The 18,969-nt window shown below is 40.6% G+C and overlaps 1 protein-coding gene across 1 annotated transcript in view; it reads left to right on the forward strand.

Annotated features, from left to right (window-relative positions):
- vps37d (VPS37D subunit of ESCRT-I) overlaps positions 1–18,969 on the forward strand; it is a 56,029-nt gene that overhangs the window by 2,524 nt on the left and 34,536 nt on the right. The window contains exon 2 of the mRNA XM_034114358.1: positions 10,000–10,171. Coding sequence (XP_033970249.1) covers positions 10,000–10,171 — 172 coding nt within the window. The remainder of the gene's footprint in view (positions 1–9,999; positions 10,172–18,969) is intronic.

Consider the following 18,969-nt stretch of genomic DNA (forward strand, 5'->3'; position numbering starts at 1 on the left):
CAAGTGAAACAGACCAATACATCGATTACAATTTCGGATTTCTCTAGGTTTGAACGTCCTTTAAATCAATTTAAAATGTATAACACAGGCCTTGTAATTCTTAGACTTTTTAATGCATACCATTTTTAAGATGCCAAAAGCTGAATGTCTTGTGACTTTTTTTTGCTTAGGAAACAAAGAAAGGCATTGCTCATTGGCCTTGTTCTTGGCAACCAAGCTCTGAATTATCCACAGATGTCTCCTACTGTCCATAATAAATAGACCAGGGTAAAAAAACACTGAATGACACCATTTCAAATGCAGAAACATTCCCTCGAGTTCTCAGATTCTTGGTTAATTTGCTTAGCATGTTTCTCTGATAACTTAAGATCCAGACGTCTGATGGCTTAAATCCATCATCCGGTTAAAATATAGCCAAAAAAGATCAAGATATAAAAAGGTGTATCATCAAAAGAGCTCAGAAATGTGATTACACATTGCTGAGGAAACAAAGAAAGGCATTGCTCATTGGCCTTGTTCTTGGCAACCAGGCGGTGACATTTGAAACCTGGCTCTGAGAATGAATTGAAATGATGGAGCCGCGGTGGTTGGATATCACCAAGAGGTCATACAATACCCCCTGGAAAAAAAACCTCCAGGGATCAGAGCATTTCGGGCTTCGGGGTGTTTTAGCAACTATTTATCCAGACCTCCATTTGTCCTTCATGAACTAATACCACAGATCCTTTGTTTGTGCAGAGGACCTTCATCCTGAGAGTAGCCCGTCTCCTAGTCTACTCTACTGTACATAACATATATTAAAACGTGTACCATATGTCATCGCGGCTGGCTGGTTTCACATCTCATCTCCATACGAGCTCTTGGAAGCAGTTTACGCTTCATTAATCCTATGTTAATAATGATGAATGTTATGTAATCCAAATGAGTTTATCCATTCATGATGATTCATAGTGCTGCTGATAGCACTGGTTGGTGCAGCGCTCTTCATATTCTCATTAATAACTTGCACACTGAACAAGCTGCACGTCATGTCATGATATTTCTAGTGCAATGATTTGAAAGCTCAAGTAAACACCAGGAGAAGGAGGTCATTCTGAGAGTCACAACAGCAAACTGAGGTATAACAAGTCATCAGAAAGGGACAAGAAGCAACAAAGCTGGTGTATAAGCTTGGACAGACTCGTATTTCTTTACTTAGTCTTTGATCAGATAGCACAAGTTTGAATTAGCATTTGGAGACTATTTATTGTTTGATGCTTGGCTGATAGAGCAAAGATGGTTAATCAGACACATTTCCCATTACACCGATCTGTTTGATCTAATGTCTTTATCAAAATATTTATCACAGCTGTGTTAAACTCCCAAATGGAGCAAAGAGTGACATCAAGCTGGTCCTTTTCTCTCAGGCCTGGTGGTAAATATATAATTCTCTTTCATGGAAAACACTTTTGCCATCCGTCAATTTCTCCTCAGACTGAATGTTTAAAAGGCGTTCTGATTCTGCAGGAGCCTCATTAAGCTTAGGCCTCATTTAAGATGAAAGAAAAACACATATTTCACTGGATTTCATGCGGTCAGACTTGTTGAACCACAGAAAACAACAGAGCGGCTGCTTCAATTCGTCCCCTGATGTAAAACTAAGACACAAACTAAGTGCTCAGAGAGTGTCATTCGTCAGGGATAGTAAACACTGTCAGCTCGGCTTTACTGCCCGTGCATCAAAACACAAAGAAGCCCTCCCTGCAGACTGCGGCATTTGTTGCATGATATACGGGCGGTGGGCGAGCCAACGCAGGAAACAGGGCGTCCATTCATCGTCAACGGCAGATCTGTTGTATCTGTTTCTGTTTGACTTGAGGCAGTGGTGTGAGGTCACCAAGTGCATTTACTCAAGTACAGTAATTAAGTACACTTTTGAGAGACTTGTATTTCAAGTTTTTGCTACTTTGTACTTCTACTCCACTACAGTTCAGAGGTAAATGGTGTACTTTTCCTCCACTACATGTATTTATACCTTCAGTTACTTCACAGATGTGGATGAATGATGTGAAATATAACCAAGTGTTAAATCAGACTTTAGTTCCACCTGGAGTAAATCCACAAGCTACCCTGCAGTATACAAAGTCATTCAAACTAGCTGCACCTTTACCAGCTTTGAGAACACTTTCATGATCAATCATTATAAAACATATCATATATATTATTCTGAAATGGACCAATCTGCACAATGACTACTTTTACTGTCGCTACTTTCACTATATTTAGATGAGAATACTTTTCTACTTTTACTTGAGGAACATTTTGAATGCAGGACTTTTACTATAACAGAGTATTCCTACACTCTGGTACTTCTACTTTTACTCAAGTACAAGATCTGTGTACTTCTACTTTTACTTAAGTACAAGATCTGAGTACTTCTACTTTTACTCAAGTACAAGATGTGACTACTTCTACTTTTACTCAAGTACAAGATGTGACTACTTCTACTTTTACTCAAGTACACAATCTGTGTACTTCTACTTTTACTTAAGTACAGGATCCGAGTACTTCTCCCACCTCTGACTACGGGGCACATTCTGCAAATTCCTCTGAACTTGGGACTGGTGTATCCTTTTGACAACCCGTTAAATGTGAGACAGATGCATCGTACAACACTGGGCTCAATGGAGATGCCCTCAGGCTCTAAATGAATGACTGCTGAAAGAGAGCAATTGAGCAAAGAAAAGTATCCGGCTGGGAATGCTGCGACTTGGTGGGATAGTGAGAGAGGATTCAGAGTTTGGCAGCTCACAATGTGTCTTTGTGTCGGCGTTTGAAACACCAACTGTTTCTTCACAGCGATGCCGTGACAGCATTGTTCAGCGAGAGATGATGGGAGTGGCATTCGTTTTAATAATTTATAGCTTTCTTATGGTCGAGAGACAGCGATTACTGTGTCATATATACGCAAACCCAGACCACCAGCTCTCAATCCCCCAACAGCATAGTGAAGCCGTAAAACAAAACCCCGAATTGGGACCTTTACAGAGAAAGTACTTTTAGGGTTTCCACTTGTTAAGTTTTAATGAATGAGATACTAGTCTAAGTGTCAGTGGGGATCCATGACATAGAAAAGGCTTGTATTTCACTGGATCCTTTTCATAAAAGTACCAGTACATCAATTATAGATGGGACCATGTAGGATTTCATGCTGGATCTGAATAGAAAACACTCACAATAAGTTGTTTATATGGGTTTTCCATTAACAGGATAATCATCATTATCTTCACGAGCGGCTTGAAAAAGCTGCCGTGCTTGCTGGAAAATACAGTCTGATTTGAAAGAATACAGGAATAATAATCTTAATTGTAAGAAAGAACCGACACTCGCAATGTTGCTTTTTTCAACGTATTTATTCATCCTTTATTTGAGATAAGATTATTCAGGACAAATCGTGACATGACATTTTCATAGGCCTAACAACTATGTAAAAAACCTCTTTTAAAATGACATTTGCTGCATTTTCAAGCCTACTTAAAACATAAGTACCTTATCAAGAGACAAAGTACTCGTTGACCCCAGTCACTGATATACTTGTTTATCTAAGTGTTGACATTTTGAAAAATCACTTAACAACAGCACACTTTTAAGGCTCACAGGGTTTTGTTCCAACATGCTTTGACTTTGATTAAAATGGATCTTTCTAAGACACAAATAATTCAGTTTTCTAGCGTGTCCTACTTTTAAAGGGATGAACTGACAGGCAGCAGTTGATATCAGGGAAGAGGTGTCAGTTTCTTACGATTGATGTGGTTTGTATCCCTTACAGATCACTACTTTCATAACAGAAAGGGACAGGTTTGTTGGGGAGATGCTGCCAAAAGAACTTGTGTTCACTTGTTTACCTTGGTTGCTGATTGGCTAATGGTTACACAAGCCAAAACATCGTTATGACATCATCAAGTGGGCAAAATCTGATCCGCTTATTTTCAGACAGGTTTTTATAGAAATGGATCAGGACAAAAAGAGAGAGGGTCTTTGTTCCTGGAACTTTCAGAGTCTCTTTCCACAGAGGGGACACATGTTGATGAAGAAGAGACATGAAGAAGAGGGGACACATGTTGATGTAGAAGAGACATGAAGAAGAGGGGACACATGTTGATGAAGAAGAGACATGAAGAAGAGGGGACACATGTTGATGTAGAAGAGACATGAAGAAGAGGGGACACATGTTGATGAAGAAGAGACATGAAGAAGAGGGGACACATGTTGATGTAGAAGAGACATGAAGAAGAGGGGACACATGTTGATGTAGAAGAGACATGAAGAAGAGGGGACACATGTTGATGTAGAAGAGACATGAAGAAGAGGGGACACAAGTTGATGTAGAAGAGACATGAAGAAGAGGGGACACATGTTGATGTAGAAGAGACATGAAGAAGAGGGGACACATGTTGATGTAGAAGAGACATGAAGAAGAGGGGACACAAGTTGAAGAAGAGTAGAAGAGACATGAAGAAGAGGGGACACATGTTGATGTAGAAGAGACATGAAGAAGAGGGGACACATGTTGATGTAGAAGAGACATGGAGAAGAGGGGACACATGTTGATGTAGAAGAGACATGAAGAAGAGGGGACACATGTTGATGTAGAAGAGACATGAAGAAGAGGGGACACATGCTGATGTAGAAGAGACATGAAGAAGAGGGGACACATGTTGATGTAGAAGAGACATGAAGAAGAGGGGACACATGTTGATGTAGAAGAGACATGAAAAAGAGGGGACACATGTTGATGTAGAAGAGACATGAAGAAGAGGGGACACATGTTGATGTAGAAGAGACATGAAGAAGAGGGGACACATGTTGATGTAGAAGAGACATGAAGAAGAGGGGACACATGTTGATGAAGAAGAGACATGAAGAAGAGGGGACACATGTTGATGTAGAAGAGACATGAAGAAGAGGGGACACATGTTGATGAAGAAGAGACATGAAGAAGAGGGGACACATGTTGATGTAGAAGAGACATGAAGAAGTAGATTTTGCACAATAGGTGACCTTTAAGAATTAGAGGAAGGACTATAGTGTACTACTAGCACGTTTTAGGAAAGAGACATCGCACTGACAGTCGATTTCTTGAATCTGTATCACGTCTGTTTCGTCCCTGCTAAGACCATTTATGTGACTAACACAGTTTATGACCTATTCTATGGCAAGGTGGTCACAATAGTAAATATTGTGCCAGTTCCTGTTTCCTGCTTCAGCCCTTTTGTCTGTCTGGGCTCTTCAAAAGTCAAAGTGTAGTTTGACTATTGATGGTGACAGTGGGACGCAGCCCTGTGACTGTAAGGACATTAGTGTAATCCAATAGTGTTTTGGAAAAGAGACGTTTCACTGAGACTCAATTTCCTCAATCTGTGTCACGTTGGTTTTGCAACACAGCCTTTAGGAGACTATCAGAAGGTCTGTTATCTCCAAAGTGAGAGTTGAACAGTTTTATCGCACGATGTTCATTAAAGTGGACCTATCATGCTATATTATAATAATATAGTGTAGGATCATACCTATATAAGGCATATTTATACTTTTTTTTTTCAAAATACCAAACAGATCATGCATTTTAGCCATGTTCAATAGAGTGGCGAAGTCCCTCCCACTTACTTCCGGGGTATGGGACCTTATTTCGGAAAAATTATGCATTGAAGTCAATGGGGAGAGAAAACTTATCTTTCGATCCCGTTTGAATTGTGCCATGAATTACACATATGATGTTTGTCAATCTTAAAAAATAATTTCCATGTCAAAAAAGTCACAGTTTGTCGTAAAACTGTTGAAATATAAGACTATGAAAAATACGTAACTAGAAAGACTACAAATCCCAGAGTCGCGTAAGTGATGTCACAATTGTTTTCCTCCACCATTCAGATACCTAAGATCAGCGCAATATAGATATAATCTATCTATATGGCGCTGGCTAAGATAAGATAACTTTAACAAGATGCCTGTGTGCTTAGTACCAGGTTGTTATTATACCAGCAATGGGTCTTGCTCGTTCTTTTGCTTCCTGTCTGATGAAACGACCAGGAGTGGCTTGATCAAGTTAGCTACCTAGCTAGTAGCTAGCACGTTAGTTAGCATTACAGCCTTGTCATTTTTATTAGCCTTAACATGAAGTAACATTAAGTAACCCAAAATGTTAAACAGTAAGAGTAGTAGTCATATTTCGTGAACCCTTTGAATAGTACTGTCACCGGTGTGATCATTCTATAATACACCATTTAATTCCGGGGGAGAAATGCTAACGCTAACGTTAGCATCGGCGATCTTTTCTACTTCATGCTATCTGCACAAATGGTTGACATTAAACATTAAAACGACCAGGCAGTTCAGAGAGAATCAAAGGAAGGCAGGCAGGCAGCTTTGCATGACATTCTTCAGGACGTGTTTCATTGTGGTGATAGTGAGGGTAGTCAATCGTTTGTTGACAAGACAGTAGTGACGGCCATCTTGGTGACGTGTGTGGTTGACCAGAGATGTAGTTCATTGAGCGTTTCACACAAACAAATGTGTTACTTCACAGTTTTACGACACATTTTTTTTTTTTCGACTTGCAAAATTATCTTTTAAATTGACAAACATCATATGTGTAATTCGTGGCACAATTCAAACGGGATCGAAAGATAATCTTTCTCTCTCCATTGACTTCAATGCATAACTTTTCCGAAATAAGGTCCCATGGGGCTCAACCGGAAGGGGAGGGACTTCGCCACTCTATTTGACATTTTTTACCCCTGTTTTTGCAAGGGCTGATTCTGTGAGAACAGCACCACCTACAGGCCTGGCATATGTACTACAGCGTCTCCAGCGCTTTGGAACGGCAATGGCCGTGGCTGTGTCCTCCTGATTGGTGGAGTTGGCCCAATAGCCGTAGCGCCACCGTCCTGACGTCAGGACAGTGTTCAAATCTGGATCAGTTTTTATCAGATCCGTTGCAGCCCCTTTTTTAGAGATTTGGGTATGGAGGAAAATAGAGAGGGTTGTGTTTTCTGACACTTGGTGAGTTCCCTGGAACACCGGGGACACATATTCATGTATACAAGACGTACAACAGTGCATTTTGCATGATGGGTCCCTTTTTTAAGGTACATTTCAAAACAACTTTTCACCAACCAATTATTTTCAAAATATTCTGGCACTAACATTGCATTTTTCAAAAGGACAAATCGGAATTAAATAATTTTTGTTAGAGACCAGGAAAGTGTTACAAGATCTGGCAACACAGAGCTCGAAAAATCTTCAAATCGTGTCAATATCAACTCCCATTTGCTAAAAATGTTTGTTAGCATGGAAAATATCTAAATGAATCCTGAGGAGACTTTAAAGAGTCCTCTCCTGCTGATGTTCAGGTGTATATCAGTATGTAGCGTCTCTACTTTAAAGAGTCCTCTCCTGCTGATGTTCAGGTGTATATCAGTATTTAGTGTCTCTACTTTAAAGAGTCCTCTCCTGCTGATGTTCAGGTGTATATCAGTATGTAGCGTCTCTACTTTAAAGAGTCCTCTCCTGCTGATGTTCAGGTGTATATCAGTATTTAGTGTCTCTACTTTAAAGAGTCCTCTCCTGCTGATGTTCAGGTGTATATCAGTATGTAGTGTCTCTACTTTAAAGAGTCCTCTCCTGCTGATGTTCAGGTGTATATCAGTATGTAGTGTCTCTACTTTAAAGAGTCCTCTCCTGCTGATGTTCAGGTGTATATCAGTATGTAGTGTCTCTACTTTAAAGAGTCCTCTCCTGCTGATGTTCAGGTGTATATCAGTATGTAGTAGGGCTGTGCAATTAATCGTATTTTAATCGCAATTACGATTTTGACCTGCCACAATTACGAAAACAACATAATCGAAAAAAACGATTATTTTGCTTTGCTTGGTTGTGACACTGCAACATATTTGATCTCATTTATTTGTATTTATCATATTTATATATATTTAGTAGCTTGTTGAAGTGCGCTCCAACATATTTGTTGATCTTGTTTATTGGTATTTATTATTTTGATATTATTTATTTAAATGTAGATATAAATGTATAATTTTATTTATTTATTTGTGTATTGGTTTTTCAGTTGAATTATACGTTCAGGGAAATCAACAGTTAAAAAGATACTGTTCAAATTATTATTTGTATTTCAAAGTTCAATAAATGGATGTTTTCAAAGTCAATGAATAATCGTATTTAATAATCGTGATATCAATTATTGACCAAAATAATCGTGATTATGATTTTTGCCATAATCGCACAGCCCTAGTATGTAGTGTCTCTACTTTAAAGAGTCCTCTCCTGCTGATGTTCAGGTGTATATCAGTATGTAGTGTCTCTACTTTAAAGAGTCCTCTCCTGCTGATGATCAGGTGTATATCAGTATGTAGTGTCTCTACTTTAAAGAGTCCTCTCCTGCTGATGTTCAGGTGTATATCAGTATGTAGTGTCTCTACTTTAAAGAGTCCTCTCCTGCTGATGATCAGGTGTATATCAGTATGTAGTGTCTCTACTTTAAAGAGTCCTCTCCTGCTGATGTTCAGGTGTATATCAGTATGTAGTGTCTCTACTTTAAAGAGTCCTCTCCTGCTGATGTTCAGGTGTATATCAGTATGTAGTGTCTCTACTTTAAAGAGTCCTCTCCTGCTGATGTTCAGGTGTATATCAGTATGTAGTGTCTCTACTTTAAAGAGTCCTCTCCAGCTGATGTTCAGGTGTATATCAGTATGTAGTGTCTCTACTTTAAAGAGTCCTCTCCAGCTGATGTTCAGGTGTATATCAGTATGTAGTGTCTCTACTTTAAAAAGTCCTCTCCAGCTGATGTTCAGGTGTATATCAGTATGTAGTGTCTCTACTTTAAAGAGTCCTCTCCTGCTGATGTTCAGGTGTATATCAGTATGTAGTGTCTCTACTTTAAAGAGTCCTCTCCTGCTGATGTTCAGGTGTATATCAGTATGTAGTGTCTCTACTTTAAAGAGTCCTCTCCTGCTGATGTTCAGGTGTATATCAGTATGTAGTGTCTCTACTTTAAAGAGTCCTCTCCTGCTGATGTTCAGGTGTATATCAGTATGTAGTGTCTCTACTTTAAAGAGTCCTCTCCAGCTGATGTTCAGGTGTATATCAGTATGTAGTGTCTCTACTTTTACTGTATCAGAAACGCACAGAATCTCAGTCCAGTGATTTCCTCCATGCTCAGGGGGATTCAGGGTGTTTGAACTCATGCAGCTGCAGTGGGTCCATCGCTGTGTTTTAAAGGGGTGTGGCGCAGTGGATAGAGCGTTGGTGTTGGGATCAGGGGGTCACAGGTTCAAACCCCTCTGCAGTCAGCATGTCGTTGTGTCCCTGAGACACTTCACCCCAAATTGCTCCTGTGGGGATTGTCCACAGTATTGAGTATGTAAGTAACATGTAATGTAAAGGAAACAAGAACCACTGGGATTATCCTTCAGCTATTTACTGCAGCAGAACTTTCCTGTAATTGTAGAGAAAGAAAACATTCAGGGTCTCTCTCCTGCAGGATGTCCCTCTGTGCCTCCACAACACCACAAACGGGAGGCGGGTGTCTATAAGAAGACAGGAAGAAGTTTCCATCACAACTTCCCAAACAACAATATGACTTTATTATGGGGATAGCAAACTGTTAGATTAAGATATAAGAAAACCAACAATGAAGATAGCAGTAAAAATAGCAAACGAGACTAGACAGGAAATGGGATTTCTGTACCGTGTGTCTATCTAAAAATAGTGCACTATCTCATCCTTAATACACAGTACATTACATTCTGTAGAAAAGTCAACAAATTCTGCATTAAAACCTTTTTATTGACAGAAAATGATATTAGAACGAGGGTAATAAAAGTGTCTTGTCCCCTTCAAAATAAAAGTCTCTCTCTGATCTATGCCCACATATGATTTGATGATGTAATTAAAAGCTGTCCCACATGCCTGAAAGACTGATCCACTGACTTTGTGCTTCTGTTTTAGTTTCAGGATCTGCAGGTGGACCGGGAGATGCTGCTGTCGACCAATCGGAGCGTGGCGGAGGAGAGTCTCGCCCAGCAACCGCGACTTAATAACGGCAAACTCCAACTGGCGGAGAAATACCGAGAACTGTCCAACCTGGCAACCACATGCTGGGAAAAACAGAGTCAGCTCGGTGAGTTTGAGAAAGTGGACGAGGGGGAAGAGGGGAGGGGGGGGTTGATGTTTCTGGTTTCATACGAGGAGTGTGTTCAAGGTCACTGGTAAATATGGCCTTTCAAAGTGGAAGTGAAGCACTGGAAAACTGCCATTTCTCAGACAATATGACCCTTTTACTGACTATTGTTCTAGTCCTTTTTTACTTAAAAGACAGCAGACCTCTCTTAAGGTTTTATGAAGACTAGATCGCAAGAAAACTGAAGAAAGGTTTGCATCCTTACCACTTAAAGCTAATTACCCAGAATATCCCACAGTGTGTCTTACCTTTTATAATTGCAGCTACATAGAGACTGTACTGCACGCTTTGTGACGCCGAGAGAGAAATTCAATCAGTTTTGACACGCTTTAACATTTCACGCTGGAGCATTTCTTACCATACAACCTTTGTCAGACTGTTGTTGTCGTCCCTATTTACTTAAAGCACCACTGAGCTCTCTACAGCTTAATGTAGACTTCAGTAAAAACAAACCAAAAGAATAAAACTAAAGAACAGTTTGCAACCTAGGCTCTTAAAGCTAATTACACACAGTCTCCCACAGCACAAATGTACAGTGTTTACTGCACGCCTTGAGAAATGTAATCAGTTTTGACGCGCTGTGACACTCCTCGCTGGTGCAGAGAATAAGGGACGTTTCACATCAGAGAACAGAGAAGCTTCAGAGCGTCAGTGAGACGACGAGCCTTCAACCGCTCAGCGAAAAAAAGCCTCAGCATGACTGGAGTTTCTGGTCATGGGAACGAAATGGAGCATATCAAATGCCAGCAGGAAGCTTGCAGCAGTTGTCAAGGAATTTGCGGGGTGAAAGGGCTCTTGTCTTTGTTTGGGGCGAGTCATGCTTTTTGACGGAAAGGCTATAGAGCAGAGGATGTCTCCTTAAGCCTCGCTTCATACATTTAAGCCTCATGGTGCGAGCTTTTGAGAAAAATCCGTCCCAGGATGCAGAGCAGAGCCAAGAGCAAGTGATAACATCAAATCCTGCTGCATTAATTTCCAGAGTTAATGACAACTGTTCATTATATACAGAGTTGGGAGAGTTACTTTAAAAATGTAGTCTGTTACAATTACTAGTCACCTAATCTGAGTATCCCAATATAAAGGTAACCTGATTACTTCCCATTCCTTTTGACTTGCAAGATATTTAGGATAAAAACTGATTGTATTTATAGGAAAAGCTGCCTTTCATCAAGCTGGGGATTATCTAGAAAAATACAGTATGAGGGCAATACTGTGGCGCTGATCTTGTATATAAGATATATCAATTCTGGCGAGAATGTGACGCCCGTATACAAGATGGCGCCGCGGACGTAAACAACAACGTGACGTCGGAGCTCTGTGAAAACAAAGCTGTCTCTGCCGTCTGACGCTCTATTTGACACGGTCTAATTATACAGTTTTTTCACGAACAGAAATATTGTTTTCTGGCATCACTTAAACATTTTACGGGGAACATCTGCATTTTGGTACGAGGGCAGCAGCCTATATACACCAACACTGAAACACATGAGCACATACTACAGTTTTTAAAAAAGCAGAAATCCGAGCTGACAGAAAATGCTCCGTTTTAGTTGAACACACAGTTAAGCTCACACACACTATTTTATGAACATATGGGTTCACCTGCTGAATTAAAAACGGAACAAATGAAGCAAAGAAAGTGAAAACCATGAAGCAGATTCACACTTAAAGTATTATCCTACAGAACAGAACAGCTCACAGAGAAGAGATAACATCTGATCCTTTTATAACAAACACAAGACGCTCTTTTTAAGTTGTGACTAACATTGTAATCCTGCTAGTAATCCACAGAAAGTAACGGTAATCAGATGTGTTAATGTAACTGTAAGGGAGTACAGTTTTCTTCGTATCCTGATAATCCCGTTACATGTAATCCCTTTCTCCCAAAGCCTGCTTATTTATGACTTCTGAGTGTTTAGCTTTTATGGAGCGAGCCCAGTTTGTGGTTTATTGAAGAGATGTTGTGCTGCACAGCCTCAGCTGCCGGCCAGTGATGGAAGTGAGGAGGAATGTTAAACTTCCTGTGTATGTGTGTGTGTGTGTGTGTGTGTGTGCTTTACACAGATGCTTAACCCTCCTCCCCAGCAAAGCAGGATGGGAGGGGGTTCTGAGCTTCCTCTGCAAAACATCTGATTCTTATTTGCTGCAACAAGGGAGGATCAGAAAAAAGGATGAATGAGTTATCAGAGACTTGTGTTTGGAGTGGATCGAGGAGGACAGCTGTATTGTTTAATACATCCGGAGAAATCTGGCAGAGTGCTTCGTTCCCCAGGTGGAGTTTAGACCTTGAGTGTTTCATAACCTCTGCTCCAGACCGTTTCTCACACATACTTTTGGCATCTATTTCCCTCTGCTAGCCTAGATGCTAATCCCCAGCGCTGACTTTGTTTTAAAATGCTGAGATAAAAGATAAACACACAAAGGTGACCCTGTTCTTTTCAAGCAACCCGTGCTTTCCACCTAAAATCTAAACATCTGAACAAAAGAGAAATGTGCCTGCTCTCAGGTTGGTTTTCAGTGACATTTTTTTAAGTTGGAGGCCCATGGCGGGTCGTAAAGATTGTGGGAATTCTGCGTGTGGTTAGGTTTACACTCTTTCTTAGAAGCAGCAAACTGTCCTGACTTGCTCCATGCATCAGTGCAACAGGATTATTTGAAAAACCTCTTGCACTGGATCTTATTTTTGGCAAGATTTGTGCTCTGACTCTCACTTCCAAACCTTTTTTATTGGTTAAAATTGATGTTGACATCTTAGAGTTTCAGTTTTCCCTCAAGAAGTCAACATGGATGGAAAATGTATGAACAATTACTTATTTAGGAGGCCAAGAAGCACAAAATCATATTATTAATAGCTCAAATCATCAGCGTACGGATCACCAAAATCGCACTATTCTAGCTAAGGAAATGATTAAAACTTAATCTATTTCCATTTGCTATGAATAAATAACTTAGACACTCGCCCTTTGCAGAAAATCTCATCCAACCCTCCTTCATCTTTGCCATTGCTAATAGTTTATCTGCACTGATCTTTTTAATTTCCCTTAAACGTAGCTGTTTAATGTTTTAAAATGTAATGTTTAATGGAGAAAACATGTCTTGTCTTGTGCTTAAAATCACTTTCCGAGCGTTTCAATATTCAAACAAGAGCAACGTGTGTTTCTTAACCGTAGAAAACTTTAAATAATTGACATGCTGTTACGCTTAAAGCCTTGTAGTTAAGTATTGCAAGAGAAGATATTGTAGAGAAAAGCAAGCTTGCCAGTAAATAATGAAAGATTTTAACATTGTGTGACCTTTTTTAAAAGAAGAAATTGCACACTTTGAGACACGTACTTAAAAAAGCAATGCTGCTATGAATGTTTTGAGGTCTTTATTTGTTATATTTGTGATGGATAATAGGTCAAATGTTGACATAATCAGAGCACAGGGAGATATTTTCAGCACAACCACTCAGTGCTATTTAAAACATCACACACAGTGTCAGTTCTGGCGTCGAATCAAAGAGCTAGTTCTTTTCACAGATATATCTCCATAGCCGCTTTCACACCAAGTACCTTTCCGTACTTAGTTCCCAGCACTTAGTTCCCAGCACTTTGTACCCCCATTACATGGAACTGAGAGCAGATCGCGTTCACACCGGAATAAGTTCCCCGAGGGAAGATTACGCAAATGAAGCCGCTGACGTCACTTCTTCTTCTTCTGCTTTGGGTTTACTGGCAGGCCGCAAACCACTTCACGGCGTATACTGCCACCCGAAGTCCCCGGCCGGAAGTCTCCGGAGTTGGGGAAGGCTTCAGTAGAAGCTGCTGGGACTCCCAGCAGCTTCTACTGAAGCCTTCAGAGTAAATCGCCAGAACGCCGACACCCTCCTCATCTCCACCGCTCCCATGTTTTTTTTTTCTGTTGCCATAAGTTATTCTCTCTCTGTTAGTGCGCGGGGCTAATGCTAATAATGCTAATGCCAGCAAATACAATGGCGGCTTCACAAAACTTTTAAGAGTTTTACGGGGCGTGGTTTGCAATTCGCCCAGCCAATCAGAAATTGGAACTTCTTTCTCCCCAGGAAAGTACCACCTCTCTAGCAGGCACTACAAAGGGGGTAAAAGTTCTCATGAACTAAGTTCTCTTTTTGGTGTGAAAGCAAAATCCCAGGAACTATCGGAACTAAACGGGAAAAGTACTCCGGTGTGAAAGCGCCTCATGTATCAACAGCTTACTTATTTCAGGTGACAGCAGCTTCAGCGGACCGTAACGCACTGAAGCCAAAATATATCCACTAACTGCTGTTTGGTTTTAGTCACGCATATGTTCACGTCTCCATGGCTCAATCTGTATTCCTTTGGGGCCACTTTTCCTGCATATTAAACATGAAAAGGAGGCATGAATTTGTAACTTCAACAGCATTTGTCAGCACAACAGCCTTGTGTTTGGCTTCTGGCATCAATTAAGTCGGACTATTGTTGGTAAATTGTGCCGGATCATTTGACGCCAAATGTTTTCAGATGTTTGACTTAGTAAGAAAGAAAATGAACTATCTGCTTTTTTTTATTGACTGACATTGCTAATTCGGTTTTGGGATATCCATACAGACATCTCTAAGAGGTTGACCACAGCAGAGCCGGTCAGCTAACCAATCGGAGCAGACTGGCCTCTGGTTTCAGACAGAGGGTGAAAAGAGGTGCTGCAGCACAGGCAGTAGAAAAAATAGAGCTTTTTGAACATTAAAGCATGGAGACATGTAGAGACACTACATACTGATATACACCTGAACATCAGCAGGAGAGGACTCTTTAAAGTAGAGACACTACATACTGATATACACCTGAACATCAGCAGGAGAGGACTCTTTAAAGTAGAGACACTACATACTGATATACACCTGAACATCAGCAGGAGAGGGACTCTTTAAAGTAGAGACACTACATACTGATATACACCTGAACATCAGCAGGAGAGGACTCTTTAAAGTAGAGACACTACATACTGATATACACCTGAACATCAGCAGGAGAGGACTCTTTAAAGTAGAGACACTACATACTGATATACACCTGAACATCAGCAGGAGAGGACTCTTTAAAGTAGAGACACTACATACTGATATACACCTGAAAATGAACACCCTTCTCTAGGTCCAAAGATTACCATGTTTCCCATATGTTTCCTTTAAAAAATATTGCATTCACTACAATTTGGATATGGTCTGTGAGTTTTGTCCATTACAATTCTTCTGATATCCATTTGCCAGACAATGTTTGGCAGTAAAATAACATGAAATTAAGAAAAAAAAACATGAAATATAATATCAAATTGTACTTTAACCCTCCCACCAGAGAGTAAATCCTGCACACACCCACAAGTTCAGAACAAATACAGGTCATTCTCTGAACATCCGATCCAACTGCACGACTGCTATCTTATTCAAATATTTCACATATTGGGTGTGGTCATCAAAATGGGATTATGGGCTTGTTTGTTGCCACCATAACAAAACTCAGTGAATGTGAAGGCTTTTGTATTCACTTCCTGTGGGAGCCCAGCTGACTGAAGCGCACATGCTGTCTAGCAAGCCAAGCTTTTTGTTTGGGACTTTCCATTTAAAGAATTGAATAAAACATTACACTGACTTGTGGGTTTTTAAGGATGTAAGAGATCTAAGTGTTTCTGCATGTCTCTCCACTTTGAGTTGTAGGTTTCTTTTAGATATTTATGAGGTGTTTCAGTCAGGTCAGATTCACTTTTACAGTCAGCAGGAGTTGGTGAAGCTGTCAAGCAAAGTGTGGGCTACAGTTTCTGTCTACTACATCAAAACCTCTGTGCAGATACCCAGTAGAAGACTTTAGGGGTGTGTTAAAACAAAATCCACTGTGTTTGCAGGGGAAGCCTAAGAGGGTTGTTTTCTAAAAGCTGTATGATTTGAGGAAAATAGCTAAAATCTGTGATTTATAGTCTAAAATATAGTCCTAAAACCCAGAAATAAGTCAGCATTATACCATTTCCAGTAAACCGGCTGGAGGACAATGGGTTTTCTGAATGTATTCTTGGTCTTTATAGCTTGAAATAAGGTCTGTGGTTAACACAAGCTGAACACATTTTGTTCTACCACATAAAATATGTCAGTAAATACCCCACTGGTGGGTTAAAAAACGGCGGTTGCTAACAAGTGTCTAAATGAGACGACTAAACGGCATCACGCTGAACATTAGCCGCCTTTAGCTTAGCGGTGGTGACGTGAAGTCATGTGACCGTGCTGTAGTTCCTTTATAGCCCAACATTAGCCACCTTTAGCTTAGCGGTGGTGACGTGAAGTCATGTGACCGTGCTGTAGTTCCTTTATAGCCCAACATTAGCCACCTTTAGCTTAGCGGTGGTGACGTGAAGTCATGTGACCGTGCTGTAGTTCCTTTATAGCCCAACATTAGCCTCCTTTAGCTTAGCGGTGGTGACGTGAAGTCATGTGACCGTGCTGTAGTTCCTTTATAGCCCAACATTAGCCTCCTTTAGCTTAGAGGTGGTGACGGGAAGTCATGTGACCTGTGCTGTAGTTCCTTTATAGCCCAACATTAGCCGCCTTTAGCTTAGCGGTGGTGACGTGAAGTCATGTGACCGTGCTGTAGTTCCTTATAGTCCCACATTAGCCGCCTTTAGCGTAGCGGTGGTGACGTGAAGTCATGTGACCGTGCTGTAGTTCCTTTATAGCCCAACATTAGCCGCCTCTAGCTTAGCGGTGGTGACGTGAAGTCATGTGACCGTGCTGTAGTTCCTTTATAGCCCAACGTTAGCCGCCTTTAGCTTAGCGGTGGTAACGTGAAGTCATGTGACCGTGCTGTAGTTCCTTTATAGCCCAACATTAGCCGCCTCTAGCTTAGAGGTGGTGACGTGAAGTCATGTGACCGTGCTTGTAGTTCCTTTATAGCCCAACAATTAGCCGCCTTTAGCTTAGCGGTGGTGACGTGAAGTCATGTGACCGTGCTGTAGTTCCATTATAGCCCAACGTTAGCCGCCTTTAGCTTAGCGGTGGTGACGTGAAGTCATGTGACCGTGCTGTAGTTCCTTTATAGCCCAACATTAGCCGCCTCTAGCTTAGAGGTGGTGACGTGAAGTCATGTGACCGTGCTGTAGTTCCTTTATAGCCCAACATTAGCCTCCTTTAGCTTAGCGGTGGTGACGTGAAGTCATGTGACCGTGCTGTAGTTCCTTTATAGCCCAACATTAGCCGCCTCTAGCTTAGAGATGGTGACGTGAAGTCATGTGACCGTGCTGTAGTTCCTTTATAGCCCAACATTAGCCGCCTCTAGCTTAGAGATGGTGACGTGAAGTCATGTGACCGTGCTGTAGTTCCTTTATAGCCCAACATTAACCGCCTTTAGCTTAGCGGTGGTGACGTGAAGTCATGTGACCGTGCTGTAGTTCCTTTATAGCCCAACATTAGCCGCCTTTAGCTTAGCGGTGGTGACGTGAAGTCATGTGACCGTGCTGTAGTTCCTTTATAGCCCAACATTAGCCGCCTTTAGCTTAGAGGTGGTGACGTGAAGTCATGTGACAGTGTTGTGGTTCCTTTATAGCCTAACTTTTTACTTCTGGAGATTGCATTAATGCCTCAATTATTACAAAAGTGGTTTTATATATGGAGATTATCCTGCTGAACAAAGTATGTAAGTATCATAAAAGTTTGTTTGCCACAAAGATTATTTCCTGCAATAATCCAAAATCCAATGGAAAATCCCATTGGGCTTTTGTCGAGGGAACCCTAGAGATGCAAAATGACCTCATCATTGCACAAACCTACTTATGGTCAACATAGTATTATACAAATGTGTTAAGCATGCTTGTCTTGCTATTACCTTATTTTAATTGGGTAAAATGAATGCAGTTTCTTGTTGAGATAATTCCTTGGTTTCTCAAAGAAATCCCATCCTCTCATAATGGCCAATTTGACCAATTTAGCTCACGATATTATATAATAACATACTTATAATCGCTCACTGTAACAGCAGCTGTGGAGTTTTCCCCTTCTTGTAGCAGTGATAAATGGCTAGTTAAGTCTCATCTGGCAGTGTTTTGACAGCTCTTCATTCGCGGTCCAGATTCACAGCTTTTAATGTGATCATCTTAAAGCCATGATACTATGTTGTGCCTAAAGAAGATTAACGGGAGACTCAGTCTGACTGCTGCAAAACCCTCTTTGTCCAAGTGTAAACAGTTCAGACATCGGCATGCGGAGAGCATAGTTACCGGTTGTTTTTCTCACAGAGAGAATTTTGATTAGCTACAGCTGAGTAAACACAGCCTCAGTTTTCATTATGACATGAGCTGGAAGATGCTGTACAATATTGCAAGGGTGTTTTCAGAGTTTGATTGAAAGCATGTTTTGAAATGCAGCTTAAGAACGAACCAGAGTTGTGTCTACATGTTTCTATATAATTTATTAAAGCAAGTGAAATCCTTATTTTATAACAGCCACCTGCTACAGCTTGTTAAGACACTATTAATCAAACTCCAAATATTAAGTCAGAGGCTCCTCCCACAATGCAACATGAATGTATATAAGACATCAAATAGAAATACAATAGTGTAAGAGAACGTTGCAAGACTAATGTGCAAAGCAATGCAGGATAAGTTAACTATATGCAAGTAAAATAGAATACAATTAGCTAAAAAATAGGATTCAAAATGATATACTGCTTATTGTAATAATAGATAAATATGTGAGATGCAAACAGATGAATGGCATGAAG

The sequence above is a fragment of the Trematomus bernacchii genome, unplaced genomic scaffold (genome assembly GCF_902827165.1).
Source record: "Trematomus bernacchii unplaced genomic scaffold, fTreBer1.1, whole genome shotgun sequence".
Lineage (NCBI taxonomy): Eukaryota > Metazoa > Chordata > Actinopteri > Perciformes > Nototheniidae > Trematomus > Trematomus bernacchii.